This window comes from Propithecus coquereli, unplaced genomic scaffold (genome assembly GCF_000956105.1).
Source record: "Propithecus coquereli isolate 6110/MARCELLA unplaced genomic scaffold, Pcoq_1.0 Scaffold34, whole genome shotgun sequence".
NCBI lineage: Eukaryota > Metazoa > Chordata > Mammalia > Primates > Indriidae > Propithecus > Propithecus coquereli.
In genome coordinates, this window is record NW_012149063.1 from 4,156,176 (window position 1) to 4,181,996 (window position 25,821).

The 25,821-nt window shown below is 33.8% G+C and overlaps 1 protein-coding gene across 3 annotated transcripts in view; it reads right to left on the reverse strand.

The window, feature by feature from the left end:
- Positions 1-25,821, reverse strand: part of TLK1 (tousled-like kinase 1) — a 156,685-nt gene that overhangs the window by 14,553 nt on the left and 116,311 nt on the right. For all 3 annotated transcript variants that reach the window (XM_012650795.1, XM_012650794.1, XM_012650796.1), the window contains 7 exons: positions 24,452-24,518; positions 12,169-12,266; positions 9,582-9,663; positions 5,653-5,744; positions 5,481-5,570; positions 5,156-5,325; positions 4,768-4,903 (listed from right to left, as the gene is read on the reverse strand). In XM_012650795.1, coding sequence (XP_012506249.1) covers positions 4,768-4,903; positions 5,156-5,325; positions 5,481-5,570; positions 5,653-5,744; positions 9,582-9,663; positions 12,169-12,266; positions 24,452-24,518 — 735 coding nt within the window. The remainder of the gene's footprint in view (positions 1-4,767; positions 4,904-5,155; positions 5,326-5,480; positions 5,571-5,652; positions 5,745-9,581; positions 9,664-12,168; positions 12,267-24,451; positions 24,519-25,821) is intronic.

Here is a 25,821-nt window from a genome sequence, read left to right on the forward strand (position 1 = left end):
CATTTCTTTCTATTTTTTTAGTAGAGATGGGGTCTCGCTCTTGCTCAGGCTGGTCTCGAACTCCTGACCTTGAGCGATCCACCCGCCTCTGCCTCCCAGATTGCTAAGATTACAGGCGTCAGCCACAGCGCTCGGCCCTCTCCTAAGTAATATTGATAAATATTTTAAGTTTCTGGGGATGAAAGGTAATTTATAAAAGCAATATACATGAGTATTCTAAAAGTATGAATATGGCCATCCCAGTATATCAAACAGAGTTGACCCTTAACAATGTGGGGATTAGGGAACAGAACCCCTGCACAGTTGAAAATCAACATGCCACTTTTGACTCCCCCCAAAACTTAACTAGTAATAGTCTACTGTTGACTGGAAGCCTTACTGATAACACGAATGGTCGATCGACACATTTTGTATGTTATATGTATTACATAATGTATTCTTACAATAAAGCTAGCTAAAGAAATTATTAAGAAAATCATACAGAAAATATGTTTATTATTCCTTAAGTGGAAGTGGATCATCATAAAGGTCTTCATCCTCATCATCTTCAGATTGAGCAGGCAGAGGAGAAAGAGGAAGGGTTGGTCTTGCTGTCTCAGGGATGACAGAGGCAGAAGAGGTGGAAAGAGAGACAAGATAGGCAGGCACACTTGGTATAACTTTGCAAAAATAGGTCATAATTTCTGTCTGGCTTTTTTCCATTTTCATTTCTCTAAAAATGTTTATATATGATACCAACCCTTCTTCTACCATTTGCTTTAGTTTCAGAGCTTGTGCCATAGAAAGATGTAAGTGATAAAAGAGGTCAAAAGCAGTCTTGAATAATCAGACCCTTCTGCCAGGCTGTCTAATGTCAACTTTTTTCTGGCACTGCTTCTTCTATGTTGTCTTCCTCATTGTATGGCACTAGTTCCAAAGTACTCATCTACATCAAGTCATCTTCTGTTAATTCCTCTGGTGTGGTGTCTATTAGCTCTTGAATTTCTTGAAGATCCAAATATTGAAACCCTTCACCACCTCCCCCCCACCTTTTTTTGCCATATCCACAATCTCTTTCATAATTTCCTTGATTAGCACTGTCATAAATCCTGTGAAGTCATGCACAACATCTGGCAGGAACTTACTGTTTCAGGCTTAATGGCTTTCATGGCTTTTTCTATAACACTAATGGCACCCTCAATAGTGTAATACTTCCAGACTTTCGTGACGTTCTCTCTACTGGGGTTCTCTTCCATACCACTGACAATCTTTTCCATAGCGTATGGCATGTGTAATGAGCCTTAAAGGTCCTCATGACCCACTGAACTAGAGGATGATTTAGAGACGTGTGTTTGGGGGCAAGCAGACCGCTTTGACACCTTCAGTGTTGAACTCACGGGGATTCTGGGTGGCCAGGGGCATTGTCTAAAATCACAAGAACTTTAAAAGGCAGTCCCTTACTGGTTTTTCTGACTTCAGGGACAAAGCATTGATGGAACCAATCCAGAAAAAGGGTTCTTGTCGTCCAAGACTCCTTGTTATAAAACTAATTTTTCTCTTTTCCCTTTGAGGCTTGAAGGTTAGCAGCTTTATAGATGATGGCAGTCCTAATTATAAACCCGATTCCATTTGCACAAAACGGTTGAGTTAGCCTATTCTTTCATGTCTGAAATCCTGGTGCTTGCTTCTCTTCCTTACTAATAAATGTCCTTTGTGGCTTTTTTTTTTCCCCAGCACAGGGTACTTTTGTCTGAGTTAAAAAACCATTCAGGCAGAAAGACTTTCTCCTCAATGTTTTTATTAATGGCATCTGGGAGCTCTTCTGCTGCCTCTTGGTCAGCAGAAGCCGATTCTGCTGTCATCTTGACATTTTTAAGCCTTTTGAGCCATAAAATCATCAAACCATCCTTTGCTGGCATTAAATTCTCCAGCTGTAGATCCTTCACCTTCCTTTTGTCATACAATGACTTCACTTTTTCTCAAATCACATTATAGTCTACAGGTATACCTTTCTTACAGCAATATTGCACCCACATAATAGCTGTACTTTCAATACGAGATAAAAGGGTATTTCACAAGAATTACAAGGATTCCACACTTGCTGGTGTAGCTAGTGACAGCTTCACGAATTTCCCTTTCTTTTTTCACAGGGGCCCTGCTGGATTTACTCATCTTGAAATGGTGGGTAACCACAGCTGTAGACCTCAATATATAGTACACATAGCAAGCAAGTTAACTTTTTCTTTCTTTCTTTTTTTTTTGAGAAGGAATGTTGTTCTGTTGCCTGGGCTAGAATGCAATGGCATGATGATAGCTCACTGCAACTTCAAACTCCCAGGCTCAAGCAATCCTCCTGCTTCAGCCTCCCAAGGAGCTAAGACTAAAGGCATGCGCCACCATGGCTACCTAATTTTTTCTATTTTTAGTAGAGATGGAGTCTCTCTCTTGCTTAGATTGGGCTCAAACTCCAGACCTCAAGCAATCTTCCCACCGCAGCCTCCTAGAGTGCTAGGATTACGGGCGTGACCCACCTCACCCAGCCTTTTTCTTGTAATGTCATGACTTTTCTCTGCTTCTTAGGAGCACTTCCAGCATCACTAGTGTTATTCAAGGTTTATAGTACTGCACTAACCATGATGGAAAATATGCGAGAACCACAATAATTTTTTACTGTGATATGCAATTTACTGGAGAGATGAACTGCTCACCCAGACGTGATTAGCATCACATGGCATTTTAAGCAGATACTTTGCAACGCTTGAGCTCACCACAATAGCAACAGCAGGTGGCTATGAAATTATTACAGTAGTACAGTATGTACTAAAGTTAATTTTATGTGGTTATGATTTAATCATGCATCTTTGTTTGTTTACATTTCTCTTGACTACAAATGGCACCATGTATGGTCTCTGTGTATATATCTTAATAAAATTTTAACTTTTTATAATAGGTTGATATATTTTATGGTAGTAAATAATAAAACAGACTACTACCTACATCTATTTTATGCATTCATGACATACCTTTTTCTTAATTTTTTCAATATTTCTAGGCTATGTAGTTCATCTGCAAGTTTTTTCAAATTGTCACAAGTCTCCAAAAAATTTTCCAATGTACTTATTGAAAGAAATCCAAATATAAGTGAACCATGCAGTTCACCAGTGTTGTTCAAGGGTCAACTATACATAGCTAAGCAACTAATATGACTAGTACAAACTAACTGGTTTTTGGAACATTGTTTCTATGGGAAATACATTCCGTATTCCTGCATAACAATGCCGTGACTATCTCCTTCCTGTACAGCCCCTAAAACATAAGTTTCCCCATCTCTTGTCTACCTGTAAGAGGGAAATTTCCTTGTGCTATCTTATACTTGTGAAGCCAGAGTAAGGGAAACAAATAATAAGAATGCCCTGCAGAGGAAGAATGATGTCTTATTTAGAACCTGGCTTTTAAGTTGTCTTCCATGGAGTCCTGGGTTCCACCAAGAAGCTTTGCTTTTGTTGGTTTCGTTATTATTTTACCCATATTTCTTGGAAATGTCATAAGCAGAATTTGAAACTTTAAAATGGTTTTAAAAGAATATATAAACATGACTAATAATCCCTGTTCATGAAAAGTAAAATCTATATGGACCAGTGGCATCTTGTGGAACTGGTTATTATGTACCCAGGCTAACTGTGTAAAGACTATTCTGGAAACCCTAAAGTCACATTTATGTTTGTAGTCACAATCCTGTTCAATGAAGTTTAGTATAATTATCTCTCTTCTCATCGAACTAATTTATTCTGAGAACTAAGTTTGTTTTAAAATTTTATAGTCTATGTTCCTCACTTTGGTGAATTTGACAGTATGTTTGAAAATTCACAATTAAGTAGTACTTGTCAACACCTAGGTGCTCTGAAGGATGGCATTCATTTAGATTTACATCTATGAATCTATGATTCTATCTAGATTTATATCTCTATGTATAGTCTTTAAAAGGGATTTTGGAAAGTCAAGTCCAAAGACCAAAGAATATGCCAACTTTATCTCCCATCCACAATCAATAAAACATCCATCTCCCACAAAAACTGCAACCATAAAACCTCTAGAGAGAGGGCTTTGTTCTTTTGAGACAGGGTCTTTCTCTGTCACCCAGGCTGGAGTGCAGTGGCATAACCATAGCTCAGTGCAACCTCCATAGCTCAGTGCAACCTCCAACTGCCCGCTCAAGCAATCTTCCTATCTCAGCCTCCAGAGTAGCTACGACTAAAGGTGTATGCCACCACACTCAGCTAATTTGTTCTCTTATTTTTTGTAGAGACAGGGTCTCACTATGTTGTCCAGGCTGGTTTCAAACTCTTGGCCTCAAGCGATCCTCCTGCCTTGGCCTCCCGAAGTGCTGAGATTATAGGTGTTAGCCACCATGCCTGGCCCCAGAGAGGGCTTGATGTTTACAGTTTTTGTTTCTAATAGTTAAGAAATTATATTTACATAAATATTTATGTTCGTGATAAACATCACCCTAAAATTCACAAATTCTCCATGTTAGGAGTTTGTGGCTGGTAGATACTGAAGTCATTTGCTAATACCAAGTCATTCTCTCTCCAGTATGCTGATATTTGCAGTTAAGAACAGATGAGAAAAGAGGATTGACCACAATAATCTCCGTCTCAACTCAGAGGCTTAATAATCAGTACCTTCACCACAGTAATCTCAAAGCCTACATGAAAATAAAAACTAAATTCTCATAAAAATGCTAGGCATTAATCTAGATAATTTTGCTACTTTAAATAATACATTTACCAGTAAGTGCCTGCCCCTTGGGAAGTTAGATCCATTCCATCTACACCATAGCTATCATCATCCATAATCTTGGACAGACCGAAATCAGTGATTTTGATTTCTCCACATGCTGTTCCATCTACCAGAAGGATGTTTCCTAAGAACAAGATATAAGATTCTTTTAAAGATGTGTATATGAAAACATTATCTTTACTACTTTAACTTTTGGGAAATAAACATATTTAAAAATGTGGTGATATAATAAACACACTTTTAATTTTACTAGTATTCTACTGAAGTTTTAAAAACTAAACCAAAAAGCATGTTTTCAGATAATGAATGAATATGACTTCTACAAACTATACTCTTTTGAGCTTAAAAAATTTATTAGATACATTTCATTAATTACCTGGCTTAAGATCATAATGTATAATAGGGGGCTTGATCTCATTGAGATATCTTAGTGCATTTACAATCTGCATTACAATAGACCTAGCTTCTTTCTCTGACATTAATTTGTGTTGCTTCAGATAGAAATCCAAGTCATTGCCTTCACAGTATTCCAACACTGTGCAAAACCTGCAATGGAGAAGAGAAAAAAATTAGACATAAATATTACCCAATAATTCAGAATCACAATGGGGAGATGGAGAGTTTTATATCATCATCACAGGATAGGGAAAGCAAAATCAAACATATCTTTTCTTAAAAACTAAATCCTTATATTCACTTACGTATCTGTATCCAAGGAGAAATAATCATAGAGTTTAACTATTCTGGGGTGATCCAGTTCTTTGTGTATTCTGTACTCTCTGCAGGCATGTCTATGGGGAGAGAGTGTATTAATTCTCTAAGACCATTTAAAAATTTTTCAATTTATAAAAACCATAAAGTATTAACATTTACTTGTGGTAGTTTTCTTTTTTCTCATCTCTCCAACTTTTATTAAGCTGATGTATCTTCACAGCAGCATATCTTTGTTCATAAAGGTCAAAAGCCTAGGATTCAAGGCAAGAAAAAGTTATAACCAAAGATCAAATGAATAGCTGAAGAGATTTTTTTTTTAATTTTGGTGATAATTTTTACAATAATATGGAATTAGTATAAACACTACAGTCTTTAGTGATCATCTCTGCTAAGACTATATATAGTTCAATGACACCTTTATTATCAGAAACCAGATACAAATTCCACGGTGATAAATCAAAGAAAACCTTAATATGAATTTTCACATTCAGTTTTATAAATGCCAATATATTGAATCAAAACAATAAAGCTATTATTTGTTCTTAATATGGACCTGATTCTCTATACCGGCAGTAGCAGTAAGCAGCCAGGAAAACAGATGCTTGTATTGTTTTTTTACGGGTTGGAAAAAACAAACCTTCTTAATCTATCTTTTCCTAGCAACCCCCTCACTTATTTTTTCACTTTTTTGAAAATTAACAAATTCCTAATAATTTTCCAACTGTTGAGAAAAATTCTACACTGTTATTATGAAACTGTCCAAACATATACAAAAGTAAAATGAGCCCTTGTTTCAAAAACTTTCCAGCTTCAAAATTTATCAGTATTTTGCCATTCTTATTTCATCTATTTCCTATTACCCATGCTTTTACTTCTCCCATGGAGTGTTTTTAAAACAAATTCCAGACGACACATCATTTCGCCTGTAAATTTTTCAGTATTTTTCTCTGAGAGATAAGGCTTTTAAATAAAATAACCATATATCATTATCACACCTAATGATATCAATAGTAACTCCTTAATCTCATCTAATACCTATCTTCAATTTTCCCTGGTTGTCTCAAAAAAGGATTTATAATTGATTTATTCAAATCCCCAGCCTATTTCTTAAATTAAAAACACAGAATGACCAGTACTTTAACGCTTCACATGACTTATGTTTTTTAAAAACATGAATGCCATTAAAGAGATTTAATACCGTAGGTTCCACTGTAGTTTATATACAAATGTGCCCCTTTCAAAAAACACTTAAAAGCTTATATATTTATTAGAAAGAAATTCCCCAGTCCCCATTCCCTGCCATCAATTTAACCTAAAAATAAGCAGTAAAGGAAAAACAGTAAAGTGACTACTTTTTGTTACAAAATTATAAAGTGTAAGATCAGACATAACATAGGATACAGTAGTTAAGAATATTCTCTTTGGAGTCAGATGAACTTATCAGCTGAGTGACTCTGGGCTAATAATCTTATTTATAAAGTTAGAGTTGTTGAGAGGATTAAATGGGGTAAAACATATGAAGTGCTTAGAATAATTTAAGGTTCATAATAAATATCCAATAAACATTAGCTAATTTCATTATTAAGGGTTAAGTTTAATTAAAAAAAATAAAAATAAGAATAGTTTATGTAAGGGAAAACCAAAAAAACTTACAAAGAATAAAATTCTTTATAATTCTTATTATGACCGAGTCATAATAAAGGATAATCAAAGAAAAATTATAAGTATACTACTAATAAAAAGTTAATATCAGTATATATGGATTATAATGAATAACATATAACACTTCTTCCAAGATTAGGTGAGTTGGGGTAATACCTTCCAATAAGGCTAATATGGTAATCACTCAGCAACTGATTCAAAATCTTCTACCTTGGTATAAGATAAAAGTCTTTATTTCGTGACTTATTACCTGCTGCTTTTGTTTCCCAATGGACCTGGCAACCATGAAAGGGTTTTAATGGGGTTAGAAAGAGATGTTGCTGGTATTTAGGTCAGTATAGAAAGTTCAAGTCACGGGGCCCCAATCTACATTTTCTATTTTCTGTTTAAGACTTTTCTACCAAAGTCCCATATACGGGGCTAAAAACAGTTGAAATACTACTGGGCAGTGGCAGAGGGCTGTCACAAAAGCTCAAGACAGGTTCATAATAAGCTGGGCAACTTTTAGGCTGTGCTAATACCAACTGTATTTTTGATGACTTTTTTAGATCTAAGTTGGTTATTTTTAGATTCAAATTGAACTGTTATGATCATCTTTTCTATCTTATAGCCTGGATAAACCTACTTCAATCATTCAGTGCTTGAAGATGAACAACCATTAGAATAAGAGAAATAGGAACTGGAACAAAGCTCAAAGATCACTCTTGATGACTGAGGAAGGTAAGGCCCATGACGTCTAATGCTTGTCCAAGTTATCAAAACAACAACAAATATTAATAGTTCATGGTTGAATGGAGATCAGAATTGAAGTTCTCTGAATCTAAATCCCTTAATTTTCCCCGGAGTCAGAACTAGAACCCAGGTTGCCTTTGGTAAACCAGAAAGGCATAATTCTTGCCTCATTGAACAGGGAGGATGATTTCTTATAATAGTAATAATCTTATTAGCTTATATTTACTAAATACCAATGTTCTATATGATTTACATGTGATAACTCAGTTTACCATTGTAACAACCCTATAATGAAAGTATTATTATTATTATTCCCAGAAGGAGGCAATGAGGCAGAGTTTTAAGTAATAAGCCCAGATTTGTACAAGTAGTAAATGGCAGTCAGGATTTAAACCCAGCAGTCTGGCTTCAGAACCAGAGCTCTTAACCACTATCTATACCAATCTGTAATGAAGCACAAAGTAATATAAGGAGCTTATAAAAGGCAGACCAAATCTGATCTAAGGAGATGCAGAGGGTCAGGGAGGCCTTCTAGAGGAAATGAAGTTTAAGGTGAAAGCATAACCTTCACCATGACTTCACCCTGAGAGCAAATGGGAAGCTACTGGGGCTTTTAAGCAGGAGAGATGATCAGATTGCCTTTTATAAAAAATGTTGCTGTAGATGCAGTGTACAAAATGCACTGGAAAAACCCAATGCCCACGAGAAAGTGATCAGTTAGGAGGTTTGGGAAGAATCCTTAAGCTAAGAGACAGAGGACAAGGGTCATCCTTGGATTTAGGAGAACTTAATGACATAATAACAGCAGGTACCAGGGATGTCAGAGGAAGGGAACTGATAGGAAAAGCAAAGGATGGTTTTTATTGGTTTGTATGTTTTTCACTCACTCAAGGGACCAGGTAGATAAATGGCAACAGTACATACTGAAGCAGGAAACAATGTTAAAGAAGGGGTTTTGAAGAAGATGATAACTCCTATTTCAGACATGAGTTTGCAGTGCCTATGAAGCACCCACATAAGGTAAATAAACTGTCATATACACAAACACTCTCAGGTATATAGCTCAGAAAGAAAGTATGGGCTAGATTTATAAATCTAGGGGTGAAATCAAATAGCTGATAACTCAAGTGAATGAGAAGGGATAAAAATCTTCTACAGGGAGAATATAAAATGATAAAATAGACCTTAGGAACCCCGTTATTTAAAGGTTGGACTGAAAGATATACTGTAAAGTAAAAAAAAAAAAAAGGATAAAATAAGGAATATGGTGAGTAAAAATGCCTACATTTATACATATGCATTTGAGAAACAATGGCCTTAAAACAGGTAGAAATTTGGATAAATTCAGGACATGTTAAGACTCGGACCCATGTTTAAATTAAAGGGTACAATCTTTCCATCAATGTAGTATATTAAATGGCTACCTGCCTATCTTGATTCAAATGGCTGCTATTATTTGTATCAGACAGGCTAACAGTAACTAGGTACCAAATATCAGAGGGACTGCACAAGTGGTAAGGACAGTCTTTAGACTCTGGATATAAGATAACATAAATCACAACAAACCTTTTTTTGTAATTAGAGGACATAAAATCAGTCATAAGATTCAATAAACAGAAGACAAGTACTTCTTAACTGTATACTTCTATATATTTGCTATATTAGTATAAAGAACAGAATAAAATTTACATTACCTTATACACTTCACTAAAGCCACCTCTACCAAGCAGATGAAGTAATAAATATCTTTCATTTAATGTTGGGTGATCTTTGAACCTTAAGAGTGGGGAAAAAACACTCAGGCACATTAAAAGATACACAAAAAAGTTCCTTCTATATTAAAGTTCTACTTTCCTATTCTACTCCTAGCCATTTCTTTCTCATTTACACTACTGCTAACTTCAAATTCCATTCAATATTTCTTTTAACTTTCTACCAGTTTGCCTGCATGACTATCATCCATCTTAAGGCCTTGGTTCTCATAAATCTTAACTTTTATAGCTGAATATTTAGGTTTGACGACCAATTATAGCACTCACATAAAGACCTAACAATTGCTATATTGCCAAAAGCTTTATAAAATCCTTTATCTACTCAGTAGCAAATACTTCTCTCAGAAAAACATACTTTTATACTGGAAGTTATGATTAATCAAGATTTTACAGTATTGACACAGGATTAAAAATAATTATATTTATAAATTAGCCTTCACTGATGATTAAATTTTATTGTCTTTGGACTTCTATAAAATAAAATTTTAATCACCAACTTTTAAAAGTAAAGATTTTTAAAACCTTTTAAAAAAATCACTCACAGATTATATTACCACTATTACTATTTAATATTTATTTTACTTGCTACATACAGATTGAGTATTTCTTATTTGAAATGCTTGGGACTGGAAGTGTTTTTGATTTTTTTTTTTTTTTGATTTTGGAATATTTGCATTCTACTTACCTACTGAGCATCCCTAATGTGAAAATCCAAAATCTGAAATGCTCCAATGAGCATTTCTTTTGAGCATCATGTGAGTGCTCAAAATGTTTTAAATTTTGGAGCAGTTCAGATTTTGGATTTCCAGAATCAGGATGTTCAACTTGTATCAAGCACTTACATGTATTAACTCATTTAGTTCTCAACCAACTCTGTGAAGTAGGCTCTATGTCTATTTTACAGATGAAGGCACCGCTGCACAGAGAGAGGTTAAGTAACTTGCTTAACCGCTAATACGTAGCAGGGATTAACAGAAAAATGTGGTTCCAAAATGTATAATTTCAAAATTTAAAAAAAAGTCAATGATAGTCTTATGATTCCTGATGCAAATACATTACATTTTATTTTATTTAAAATCAATTGACTATAGATTTGATAATTTAAGCTTTCTTGACAAATTTATAAATAAAAGAGATTTCTGCTTAGTTTCAAGCCAAACTGTAAAGCTTAGTAATTCACTTTATTTTCATCAATCTAAATCAGATGCACAAAGTTTGAACATAATTTTCAGAACAGTTAATTTTAGTTTTGTTCCATCTGCTTTACTAGAATTTTAATCTGACAGAATTTAGATTATTCTATAACTATATTATTTCATTCACCTCATACACTGGAAAAATCTGTATATTATGAATTACATATACATAGAAAATCATGAATAGGCCTTCTGAGCAGGATATTCATATTTCACAAAAGAAATTGGTCACTTCCAGTTTTGACACTCATATGAAGTCATGAAGCTTTACATTACATGAATAGTCTTAAAGATAAACAGATACCCTTCATCTCGCTTTTTTTCAAATTAGAAAAAAAATATATATATATTTTTTGTAGAGACAGGGTCTTGTTACATTGTCCAGCTGGTCTTGAACTCTTGGCCTCAAGTCATCCTCCTGTTTTGGCCTCCCAAAGTGCTGGGATTATAGGCACGAGCCACTAATTATAGGCCCCTTCCCCTCTTTTACATTAAAGCCAAGTAGTATCTTACTTAATTTCTATTCATATCTTCTTGCTCAATTTCTACCTTCTTTATGGAGCTTCCACAAGCCCACAGATATTTTCTCTTCTTTGAATTCCCTTAACATTTACTATTTACGGTACTCATTTTGATAACCAGGTATTAAGAACAGAGACAGTAACTTGTACTTCTTTTCCATTTTCTTCCCAAATTCTTCCATAATGCTGAAGACATGACTAACTGAAATACCTTTAGTTGAAATAACTTCTTCACTACTATAATATTAACTTTAGTATTTAGTTACAAATATTTATGAAGTGCCTATCATGTGCCAGGAACTGGTTTAGGCCCTGGAAATACAGAAAGAAAAAAACTAAGTCCTTGTTCTCATGAAGCTTACACTGTAGTGGGGAAAAGACAGATAATAACTTAAAAATAAATTAACAATTCCAGATAGTGATAAATACTATGAAAAAATAAAGCAAGGTAAGGATATTAAAAGAGGAAATGGACTGATGCAGGTATTGCCCTTTTAGATAGGGTGGCCTACGGATGGCCTCTCTAATGAACATTTGGAGTGAAATAAGGAGTAAGCCACTCAGATATTTAAAGGAGAAACACTTTAGGCAGAGGCGATGGCAAGCACAAAAGCCCAGCATGGAGGGTGAGGTGACCAGAGACCAGATCACAAAAGGCCTTGCAAGCCATGGGAAGAACTTTGGATCTCTTCTAAGTATGATTAGACACTCCAACAAGGAAGTACTGGTTATGCTCTCTACGAAGGGGGTGGACTTTAATTATATAAAACTGAAATACAAATAATGACTTACTGTGAATTATCTTCATTGTTTATTCTTTTGAGCTCCCGTATGTGAAGATTTCTGACTCTTTCCAAACGTTCAAGTTCTGCCTGGATTTCTGCCTCTTCCTGAAAATGAAGAGAGGGGACTATAACAAGCTCAATTTATTTCTGATATAAAAAGATATTTTTACCCATGCATCAATTTTTTACAGTGATGGAAAGAATAGTATTATAAAGTACCACTGAGTTAAAAGACCAAGTGCTCTTTTCAATGCCTGAAAGATGGAAAGAGATAAGGCAAAAAGCCTATTTCAAGAAACCATCCTCCACATAAAAATCTATCTATTCCTAATGAGATGCTGGGCTTTATTCTCTTTTATACAAGAAATCTATTTTTATAATGTCTATAACTGAAAGTCACTGCAAGGTAGCTGGAAACTGACTTATAACACAAAATGAGCTGAAAATTTTATTTCTGGTCCACCCAAATTTTAATTTAAGAGGGAATAATTTATTAGTAGAAAACAGATAAAATGAAAAAAATTTTTTACAATAATTAAAAGAGGAAGAAAGGAAGAAGACAGAACTAATTATTCCTAGACCTTACAGCATTTGTAATACAAATACACATACACAACCTGACCATTCACCTTGGATAAATTCCACTTTAATCCTAAAGAGACATTATGACAAAAAATTTATGGATTGCTGTGGCAGACCCTCAGTTATCAGAGCAGATGTAAACAAATCCTAAAGAAATTTACTTAACAATCATTTAATATACAAATTTTGATATATTTTTGTCTTATAGTACACAACTTTTAAAACATTTTAAAACTAGACACTAAAACAAATAAGCAAACATATCACCCATGTTTTATACACACCCCCTTTGTCAAAACAAATTTGAATACTACTTAATGGATAAGCATATGCTTAGTTTCAGTGAAAATTTCTAGGAATGCTCAATTTTAGAGCATTTTTGAATACATATTTGTTGAATAAGTAAATATAGGTTCCTCTGGTCTAAATGTGTACCCGGTATAATTATAAATCTAGAACACATTGAACAGAGGTTATTTCTGAATACTACATTTAAATATTCCTCTATTTCATTAGCTCCTTTGCTTTTTTCCTAGTAATTTATCCTTTGACATTAAAAAATCCTTTACCTCAAAAAAATTAATAATTCTGAAATTTACTTTGAAAACATAAATATGTTCATTTCATTAGAAGATAGATAATAGAGGTATAAAGTCTATTACACATACATCTAAAATACAAATTGAAAGGAAAATTTTAAGTATTTTAGAAAAAAACCAAAATCTTCACAGATTAAAATACTAAATTTAAAATATTTTATTATTTTAAAATGAAATTCAACCACTACTTGTTGCAGAGATATTTAATGTAGATTAGTTATTACATGGCAAATAGAAAATTTCAAAATAAGTGAAGATAAACTTTCCTAGAATTTTTGGGAGATTTTTCTGAAATAGATACATGAAATAGACTACCTTAACTGAAATTTCCTCATTGTTACAGCTTCAGTCACAAATTGTAAAAAAAAGGGAAAAAGTAAGGTGATATCCTAGATTAATAATCAAAGATTTATTATACAAACAGGAAATAAATTTAAGAGCCTGGGAACAATAAACTCAAAACACAGCTTAGTTGTTTTAATTTAGTCATATAAAGTAGAATAAGAAACTGGCCATATAGGTATGCCCAGGAATATGGAAGAATTTAAATTTATTTACACTACAGAATCTAGAAAGCAGTTAACTTTTTCTCTTCAAGTTACTAATGTTTGTTGCTTTAAAAGTTGCATTAATGTGATTCTCACACATTTAGGAAGCTGCTAAACATTTGGTAGCCTGGTGAAATTTTAAATAATCTGATAAAATTATGAAAAGCCTATTAGAATACCAGCCGAAATACTTGCTTTAACTTTTATTTGAAATTATGGCATGGAGTGAATTATTCAACAGTGAATTTATAGAAGTTAAATTTTATTGAGTCATAAATATATAATTACAAGCTTCAGCTAGGTTGTTGCACAAAATTACATTTGTTTTATAATCTTCAGATGTCTATACAATGGAAATAATCAACACTGCAACATAAATACTTGTTAAAGTAAAATATATGCCTGTCAGTAAATTAAAGCAAGTGTTTTCCCCCTCTATAAAACATGACAAATATGTCCCATAAAATCTTATAAAATAAAAGCACAGGCAAGCTTCATTTAGTTTGAATTGTTAAGTTTACTGGAAAAAACAAAATGTCAGTACCACAAGGGGAAAAAAGATGGATTCTGGGTACTTAACAGGAAATGTCAAGGGAAGGAACCATTAAGTAGTCTTATATACATACAAATAGACACAAATCTACCATAGTCAGTGAAATACACTACATCTTTCTTCTTGTAACTTATTATTTCATGATATCTTGGACCTTAAAACAAAGTGACTCGCTTCGGGGAGAAAGATAATTTTGCAACTCTAAAAATTCCACTGAGAGTAAGTATACATACTGCTATGGACTGAATGTGTTCCCCCAAATTCATATATTGAAGTCCTAACCCCTCAATATGATGGCATTTGGAGATGAGGTCTTTGGGAGGTAATTACAGTGAGATTAAGTCATGAGGACGGCGCCCTCATGATGGGATTAGTGGCTTTATGAGAAGACGACCCCTGCCCCCATCCAGGAGCACAAGGAAAAGGCCATGTGAGGACAAAATGAGAAGGTAGCCATATGCGAGCCAGGAAGAGAGCCCTCACCAGAAAATGAACCCTAATCTTGGACTTCTAGAGTCTAGAACTATGAAAAAGTAAATTTCTGTTGTTTTAAGCGACGCAGTCTGGTAGTTTGTTACAGCAGCCTGAGCAGCCTAACAAACATACTTGTAGGCAAATCCTAGGTCAATACTGTCTAGTACCCTCTCCTCATAGAAAGAGGCAAGGCTCAGTTTGGGTCGGGCCCCAGGGTATAATAGTCGAGAATGGAGTAGTCTCAACAAGTAATTTATCTTTGGTACAAATCTTTTCCAAAGATCTATCCTGTAGGATACACTCTCTTTGCTTGAGATTGACATTAACCTCTAGACCATCCTCATAAATTAATCTTTTTCTGAGGATTCTGGAGAAAAGATGATGTGGGCTCACAACTGATCTGAATTCATCATAGAATGGAATCCTCAAACTCATGGCAAAAGTAGGCCAGATCAGTAGAATGAAAGAGAAACAATCCAATCAGCTAAACTGCTTAGTAAGAATACAAAGTTTCAATCCTGGATTCATCCACTAAACAGAGCAGTTAAATAAAGCAGAGAAAATCTAGAAGAAACAAAGAGACAAATAGCATCTGGAAATAACCGTCTCTGTTGTCTACTGGCTATTACAATGCAGAAGGGACATGAGTAAGAATAGATTGTATTAAAGAGAGAGGTAGGTCTGGTGATCAAATACACAATAAAGGACATGGCTCTCCTGTTTAAAAAAAAGATACGACAATTTAACAGTACATACTACAGCTGTCTTAACAGTATTTTATTATAAAACAAGCTCTAATATTCTGAATTACTTACATAAAAACCCGAATCATACAAGTATACAACAAAAGACCTCAATATTGTCTCACTGTTTAAGTAACGTGCAAAAAACACCACCTTCCAACAGTTCTAATTTTTAAAGATTTATACGGAAGATAAATCCCATAGCGACTTAACCAGAAGAGTTTGTCTGTCACCAGATCTTCAGCATAGAAGTGTCTTCTGGCAATTTAATATCCCTTTGGCTCAATTCTCTAAACCAAAAGTAAGTTATAGCAATGTGAAATTTCTGCAAAATTCCAGGTTAATTTGTATTTAGCTGGATTTGAAGTATTCTTGAACATTTCTCATAATGGCAATTTTTCAAAAGGCAATTATTAAAAGAAAGGTGGAGTATGTAGGTAAGCATTAAAGCTATAAAGAGTAAAGGGTTATAAAATGCATTTTTATATGTAAAACCAATATATCTCCTGAAAAAATTAAACATACTAAAGTTATTTAGCAAATCCTGAAAGTGTATTACTTGTTATTCCCACAAAAAAAATTCAGTTTCTAAGAATTGCCTTTCTATAAAGCCAAGATAGGAAGTATTCTGATATATCAATCTCAGCTTGCCTGTAATCTATGAGCATTGATAAAAGAAAAGAACTTCTGTGTGGTATATTATAAAAATGGTGGAAGCAGAGAAAAGCATTACAGCCTGGAACAATCTATTCAATAATACCACAACATTACTTGGTTTAAGAAAACTTAATTCAGAATTAGGTTTCAAAAAGTTTAACACCAAATTTACTTTAGTAATATGAACAATATTAATCCCTTAAAAGTTAACATCTCTAAGTTCTTAAAAAAATTGTTTTAATTTCATAAACTACTTCTAATGCCATTCTAAAAGTTTATCACCAGGAAAATGAAAGGTTAAATTAACAAAAGGCACCAGTAAAAGCTAATGGAAAGGAAAGGCAGTACAGAAAAAAAGAATTAAGGAGAAAATTACCAATTTACTTCAAATTTATCCTAAATATATGTCGGATTATATGATTTCCTATATCCTAAATAAGGGCATGTGAGATGTGAACCAGTGGAAATATAAACCAACAAATCAACAAAAAAAACCCCCCCTAGACAAAGCAGGTATGAATTTACTCAGTTTTGAAACTACTGCCCTATAATAATATTTTTGCTTGAGTATGATTCTGTAGAGGGGTGGGAGAAGGAGAAGAGACAAAAATCACAAAATTATTAGAGGTTTTCTTTATTAACTACATGAACGCTCCCTTCACTCCTATCCCCAATCACTAAACTGGTTATTACTGACGAGAGTATACTCTATCTTCATCAGATGTGTTCAACTACCTTAGATAATTATTTTAGAACCTTTACTCTTTTTCTTTTTTGGGAGAAAGGGTCTTGCTCTGTCTCCCAAGCTAGAGTGCAGTGGTGTTATCATAGCTCACAGCAACCTCAAACTCCTCGGCTCAAGCAATCCTCCTGCCTCAGCCTCCCAAGTAGCTGGGGCTAGAGAAGTGTGCCACCATGCCTGGCTAATTTTTTCTACTTCTGGTAGAGACAGGGTCTCGTTCTTGCTCAGGCTGGTCTTAAACTCCTGGCCTGAAGCGATCCTCCTGCCTCAGCCTCCCAAAGTGTTAGGATTACAGGCATGAGCCACCACGCCACAGCCAGAACCTTTATTTTTAATGTTTTCCTCTGTCCACACTTCATTTCCTTCTTTCTTGGGTGGGGGAAGAAAAGTAGTGGTTTATTCTCTCTTCAAACGTATAAATACATACATTACTACTCCTAACTGCAAATGACTGTTAAAATAGGCAGATTTTGATTCTCTGGTCAGTTCTTCCATTCTAATTAAAAACAAAACAAAAACAAAAACCTACCTCCCCAGGAGCAAATAAATGTAACAATTCAACTAACTGGCAATTTTAAATGTTTAATATATTTCTTTAAAAAAATTCATAGCTGCTGTATTATGGAGGTGAAACTCCTTCCTTAATGTTTAACACTAATAAAGGTGCTGACACAAAGCCCTAGCACATACAGATACAGCACACTGTAGCCCTTCTCCCAACTTTCTGCTTCCTTTTAACCTAGTCTACAATCTCATTATGCATATATGCCTATAAATGGCAAGGGATTTATACTTCTGATTGGGAAGGGCCGGTAGCCAAGCAACTGTTCTCTTCTTTTTTGTGAAATAGTGATCTCTGGGCTAAACTTAGACACCTGAATTAATTAAACCCTGCTCTGATGGCTAAGATGACTTCTAAGAGTCTTTCCAAAATGTTTTTAATTGCATTGCCTATACAACAACTAGATTAATATTAAACAGTAGGGAAGTAAAACACCTCTACATTTTCAGTTTGGTAACTGACCATTATCTACTATCAAGTTAAGGTATATGATTCCAAGTGAGGAAAAACAGAGCCAGGAATGTTTGTAGATCCATGAGAGCAAGAGATAGGAACATGAATCACTGAGTTTTCCCATCTACAGCTAGTTCCATGTTCTCTCAGCACAGGTGTCTTTTATAGATTATTACTTATTTTTAAATGGGAAGCAGTGGTGAGCACAAAATGTCAAGTGTAGAATTCCAGCACTCTTCTTGGAATCTTTCTTGCCCATATATACCAAGAAGTCAAGAACCTCATAACATTCTTCATGGGCTTAATTGTGACTTTTTCTAGTATAGTGCATTTTTACCAGAATTCCACTGAAAACTACTGCCTACACAAGTAGCATCTTGTGTTATGTTCTACAGAAACATAATGTATAATGTGGTTGGCTTTAACTGAAAGAAGAATTCCCAAAAGATTTCTTCTAATCATGGCTATAAATATAAAGGTGGCCATGTAGATTTAAAGATTAAGCCCTCTAGCATATTGCTCATTATTTTATTTCATTTGAACCTGAAGTGACAAGAAATGTCACATATGCAAACTTATTCTTTGTGGTCCTACTAAGGATTTGATAAATCAGATGGCAATGGTATTCTAGAAAGAAAGACCAAAGGGGATATAAAACTTCAAGAATATGTGAGGGTCAATTCACCTAAAACCAACGCCCTGTATTTTCCACTGTTCAAAAGGCTTGTAGGTAATCCATTGTCTTCCATTTCAACTAGTTGCATGGTCCACTGTGAAGGAGTGAGAAAAGAGCTCTGTACTTGTTCTTGACCTGTAAAGATTTCATCATGGAAGATTAATACTGATGCTGCTGCTGCCTGTTACTGGTTGTTTCTCTTTGCAGGTGCCAATATCGGTCAGAGAACAGGATTTCAGTGGCAGAGTTGTTGCTATACTGTTATCTCTTCAGAACGGAGGCACAAGGAGAGGTGAATGCCACATCGCAAGGAGCAAAGGAGAGAGAGAGAAAGAAATGGTGTCAGGTGGCATGTTGGATGTGATTTTTGTTTTAGTAGAGATTGAGATGACTGTAAATTTTTTAGTTGCTTCCTTCGGTCTGCAAAGATACATTTGTGTTGGTGCTGATGATTCTTGACTAATCCTGTTTCAATTACAAATTGGTTATGTTCTTTCAGTAAAACTTCTGGCACTTATATTCAGGGCTTATAAATCAAATAAATATACTCTATACACACACACCAAAACACACACATTAAAGCCAATCCCTACTAAACTATTTAATATTCCATACAGAGATGACAAACTAGTTTCTATATGCATTCTCTCCAACTAATCAAATATTTAAAATCAAGAAGACAGCAAAATTTAAAGACTAGAAAATAAAGAGCAACACATACCCACGTGGCGGTCATATCACAATCCTGAATAATAGCAGTGTCAAGACATAGTTATTGGTTCTAATAACTTTCAAAATTCTTATTTCCTCATCAGTTTGGAGTTATTATGATTGGTAATATGTATCTTTTAAAAAATATTATGACTATGAAGAGAATCTATTACAATGAAGTTAGTTTTTCAGGGTTTTTTTTTTTTTGTTTTGTTTTGTTTTAGCTATTTTTGTTAATTTAGTGACAATCCTTGAAAGCACATCCACACAGTGATCTTCAACTCTAGAATAATGATCTGACTAAACAATCAACCTAGCAGAGTTTTTGAATCACAAAGACAAATCTAAACCCTAAACTGACATGCCACATAAACTCTCCCATAACTGGAATTTATCAAAGACTGGTATCAAGACAAGATCGACCATAAAAGCAAACTTGGTATATGGTTAGTTTCCTCAAACCCACAGATATCATTAGTACCTTTGTCTCAAAGGAATAACTTTTTAAAGATAGGAAATTACTTCCTTTGCAACTGCAGCCTTCAATAAGTGATAATTAGGTAAGTTTAATGTAATTATTGGTAACGAAAAAGTTACTTGTTCTTTTTGATATAGTCTCAGGAATAATTTTATAGTCTCCATATATTTTATCACATAGTTCTATTCTGTGAAATTCTTAAGATATACAAAAAATTATTTTAGAGAATACTTATAGTTTTTTTAAAAATGTGCTTTCTCGGCCGGGTACGGTGGCTCACGCCTGTAATCCTAGCACTCTGGGAGGCCGAGGCGGGAGGATCGTTTGAGCTCAGAAGTTCAAGACCACCATGAGCAAGAGCGAGACCCCATCTCTACTAAAAATAGAGAAAAATAGTCCTAGCTACTTGGGAGGCTGAGGCAGAAGGATCGCGTGAGCCCAGGAGTTTGAGGTTGCTGTGAGTGAGGCATTCTAGCCCAGACAACAGAGCAAGACTCTGTCTCAAAAAAAAAAAAAAAAAAAAATGTACTTCCTCTGTTGAGCTTTAAAAATAAATTTCTTTTTTTTTTTTTCAGACAGTGTTGCTCTGTTGCCTGGGCTAGAGTGGCATGGCGTCAGCCTAGAACACAGCTGGTCCCTGAACTGCTGAGCTCAAGCGATCCTCCTGCCTCGGCCTCCCACAGTGCTAGGATTACACGCGTGAGCCACCGTGCCCGGCCTAAAAATAAATTGAGTAAAAATCAGTAAGAATGAAAATCAATAAATTAGCCAATAATAAAGAAATGTTCTAGTTGATACAGCAGTCACTAACATAATTCCCAAGAAAGGAAATATGTGAGAGAAAGAGAAATAAAAAAGTGTGTGAAAAATAATCTACTTAAAACTGTCCTCCTTTATCTGTAATGAAAATGAAATAGCATATTTCTAAAAAAAAATTTAGGAAAAGCAAACATTCCCACTATTCTAAGAGAGATGCAATGAAAGCTACGAGTGAATTAATTCTTCTGAATATGAAAAATCAATTTTCTATTCATCTACAACAAAAGAATTCTAGGAATAAATCACATGAATAGCCATTGAAATAGGAGTGAAAAAAAGTTCAAGTTCTGGGTTTGTCACTCACTAGCAGTATTACTTTAGAAAAAGCATATATAGAACATCTTGGCACGCAAAAAGTTAAAATTAATGTTCACTCAAATACAGTTAAAACTTCAAAGTCTATAAAGTAATATTATGTAATTCTTTTGAAATGGGAATTTGAATCATGCCTCTATCAGGCAAGATGTGACAATAATCACTTAGTGAATGAGTGAGCAATGACTGTATAAACTAATAATAACTAAAACAAATATTAGACAAAACTCTTGATACAGTGGGGAAAAAAGTATTTGCTGCACAGTGATTTTCCTACTCTCACAAGATGAAAATAATAAGCCCGTAAGTAAGTTCACATTTACTTTTTCGTGGTAACTAGAAATATCTATTTATTTTATCCATGTATTCACTTTTGGAAATTTCTACCTATTTCTCATTCTTTACTCTATCATACTTTAACAGCTTTGGATTTATTATTTTTCTAATCCTATAGAAAAATATACAGTAGCATAAAATGTGAACTAAACCTTGTGATTTATTCAATAGTAAATACATTTTTTCACATTTTAGTTTACCTATTCAATTATTATTATGAAATACAATGCATGTCATAAATTATCCATTTCAAGAAAAAGTAAATAGGCCTCCTATTCTTATAAGTCCATATGGCATGGGCTTCCCATGAAGTTTTGTCCTTCAGCACTAATGAACTGAATCTAATGATTAATTCTGCTGTATGTCAAGAGCTTACAAAAGGGAGAGAATGAGTCACCCTTGCTAATGCAAGAGTATGCCAGGCTCCAAATCTAAACCCTAAACTGACATACCACAGGTTATATTTCCTGTGTAGGATATAATGAATATCAAATATTCACAGATCAGATCAGATCCAGCCTGTGGTAGAAGCTATATAATTACAAGTGGGGGTACAGTTCATGTCCGCTTAATAAACCCAGGTGTACAGGGAGTCGATAAAACAAGAGGTAGTAACATCTTTTCTCTTGACTCAAGCCTGGCCTGTGTGAGTTATAAGTTTATCTAATCTATTGTTCTTTTAGAAAACAGAATGACCTATTTTTAATGACCTATTTTCCAACTGTGCTTTAGAATGCCAAATAACTTATTTTTAATACCCACGATTTACTATTATTTTTTAACTGTACAACTAAAAAATTAGTGCCCAGTTGTAAGCAGACAACTGCTATTTATAAGGTGACACTACTTGCTCACTTTTGTTCTCCATATGCACTATCAACTTTCTTCATAGTGCATTCATTCTTCTCACCCAAAATAGCCTCTCAGAAGAAAATATGAATATTTATGATATGAGAGTATGTTTCAGCATTATTAGTTGATCCATTCTCCCAAAATATTCCACGATGGAAGTTAAGAAAAGAAAAGTTATGTGGTAAACTGGTTACGAAGAAGATGAAGTCAGAAATCTAAGACTGCTCAGTAAATTCAATAAAAGCTAAAAGAAAAAAAAAGCAGGAAAGAGATTATGGAGCGGACAATTATTAGAAAGAACAAGTAAATACAAAAAATGTAGAAGTCAAACACTGAGAAAGAGGATAATATGAAGGTTAGAAGAGAAGGTGTGGTACTCTAGAACATTTTACAAGTGTTTATATAATATCTAGACATATATCTCACTTTAGAAAACCAAAGTATTTTTCACAGAAACCAAATATTTTCAAAGAATCTGGAAAGCTTTAAAATCAACCAACCACCAACCAACCAAAAACAAACTTTCCTTTGAAGTCTTTTCAAAAATATATTTTTTGAAATAGCCAATTCCTAATTTAACTGCTTTGCAATTTCACATTTTATATAACAGATTTTCATAAAATAAAGCACACATGTAAAATGTCAGCATTAGAAAGAGTAATTTAAAACTTGCTATTATATGTAGAAATAATAACCGTCCAGTCACAGCTCTAAGTACATACTTAGTATCACTATAACTAAGTAAATACTTAGCATCCCTTTATCACTAAAGGCTAGTTAGAAAATAATTGTTAAATTTTTGTATGGAACATCAAGCATATGTCCCTATGAATTCATTTTCAAAATAGCTTAAGTGGGCACGCAAATACTTATAGCTCATTCTGTACTAAAAATCCCTCTTCCCTTCTATAGTTCCATTTTTTATAAAATTATTATTATAGTTCTAAAGCTCCATCTGTTATAGAGAACAGACTGAAGTTGCGAACTATATTCTCAAAGAGGAGGAAAAATAGTCAATAATTACAATAGAACAGAATAGAAGAACTTAAAAAAAAACAAAAAGGAAGACTTAAATAAGTCATTTCAGAATTCACTGTTCAAGTAGTTGAGGTTGAAGCTTTCTGCATAGTGGCAAAGACAGACATGGCATAGTAAAGGACACTAATGCAAATTATATATATAAAACATTTATAATTTTTTCTATTTCCTGTAATTAAATGGTCGGGGTCCCTGGCATATTGATAACATTTCAAAAACAAATTAATATATAGTGTAATAATAGCTGCTACCAGAATGGGTTTCTCTGTTCTACCTCACCCTATCCCATGGAGATGACTTCATAGATACTATCTTCAATTAGTTCACCAACTCAGTTTTAGCTATAATTCAGCCTATTAAAAAATTTTTAACAACCTGACAAGCAGAAAGAAGAATTAAAAATTGGGTCAAAGAGAAAGAATGTTACGTCTGTTGAGTAACTTCATTTTGCAGAGGAAAAAATCTACTCTGTTATTACTACTTCTTTGAAATGGTCTGAATTAAAATTAAGACCTGTAAAAACAATGGGCTGATTACAATTTCAGAGTTTACAAACAAGTACAAAGCTATACATTAAAAATTTACTATAATAATACATAGTAACATTTTTTCTAAATTATATCACTTTATATTATTACCGATAATTAGGATCTTTTAAATTTTTCCATGTACATCTTTTAATCAATACATTTAATCACGCCTTCAACAAATTAATTAAAGGTAAGCCAAAGGAATAAGTTTGCTATTTATTTATAATTGTTATTTCAACGTATTATGAAATGGACACAAACAATATGCAATTTTGCATTTCATTTTAAAAATGAAGCATTTTTTTTTTTTTTTACCAAAAGGTAATACTTTCTTTAAACAGAGTAATCTAAAGACCCTGGAGGTCTGGCCAGGAATCACTCCTCCACTACAGGGATCTGGTTTATCAGCATCTCAAGATTTTTAAATTGCCACAAGATAAAGAAATATTAGTTTAATATATTCAACATAAAAATGTAACTGTAATGCACCTCTATTTTTATCTGAAGTTTTTAATTTGGGATCTTTCTCTCTTAAATTCTGGCTTCTTAAATAAGAGACTTGAAACTCTTTACAAACTCTGGTAACAAGTTCAAGTAAAAATCCAGCATATGCTTCACATACCTTTTTGAGATGTCCTAGTCTAAGTTTGAAAATTTCTTCCTGTTCATGATATTCTGCCAAAGTCAACCTGTCAAAAGTGAAATTTTAATTCTACATACTGAGATTAATACTTATTATTTATTAAACAACTAGCAAGTATGATAAAATTAGTCAAATGGAAATACTAACATGTGGACAACTTTCAGCCCAAAATAAAATACATAAGCCAAAAATCTTTTAAAATATTCTTCAGAATATATTTAATACTTATAGATGGAAGAATTAACTAATTCCACAACTATTTAATGAATATCACATATCAAGCAATGTTCTAGAATTTAGATCCTAAGGATCCAGTGAAAAACAAGACAATTTCTCCTTACATTTTTAGTCTGAGCACTACTCTATAGTAGGGGTAAGGAGGTAGAAAAGAAACCATTTAATGAAGAAATAAAACAACTTCTGAGTAACAATAAATGTTATGAAGAAAACAAAAAAGGGTGGGGTCGTAATGAGTAATTGTATTATGCTAATTCAGACTGGGTGTTACGGAGGTGACCTTGATCTAAACATCAAAGACAACCATGAAGGACTTGGGGAATATATTCCAGACATGGATTATAGGAAGTGCACAGAACCTAAGATGAAAACAGTGTTGACATATAAGTAGAAGAGAAAAAAATCTGAGCATCAGAATGTAGTCAAAGAGATTGTGAGTTGTAGTAGGAGAGGCAAACAAGGATATATATCATGTATGGATTTGTGGGTCAAGTAAAGAATTTAAATTTTACTCTTAGAGTAATGGAAAATCACTGCAAAGGGAGTCAGTCCAGTTTGGGCATAGTTTTAAAAAGAGAAAAAAAAAAAAGATTCTTCTTCAGTGTTAGGAGTGAATAAGCAATATAAATGCTAAAACTATAGTCAAAGTACCAAATTCTCATACTTCAAATTCTTAATAAATAGATACAAGACTTTAAATCTTGAAAGTGCTGCATGGTTATTTTTATTTTCAAATATTCTTATATAACTTTGAAAAATAACCAGTTTAATATATGCGGAACCATAACAAGACTTATATACTTTATATTAATAACATTTCCTAAGAAAAAATGATTCTATGTTCTGATAAAGAAAGAAAAAACCCCACAACAAAGTAACTTCCACATCATCATACTCCAGTTTGAAAGAACTGCTGTTATCTAGCATATTCAAGCCCTTGTTTGTTAGCTTACCTATGGATTCTGAGGGTATTTGCTTAAGCTCGTAACTCAGGTGTGATTTATTTATGTTTGGTTCGGGTCCCTAAGCAACATTTAGTATAAATGCTATTTCCCTTTAGCTAGATGCTAATTAAATTTACTAATTCTAAAAAGGGGGTATGCAAAGGAAAT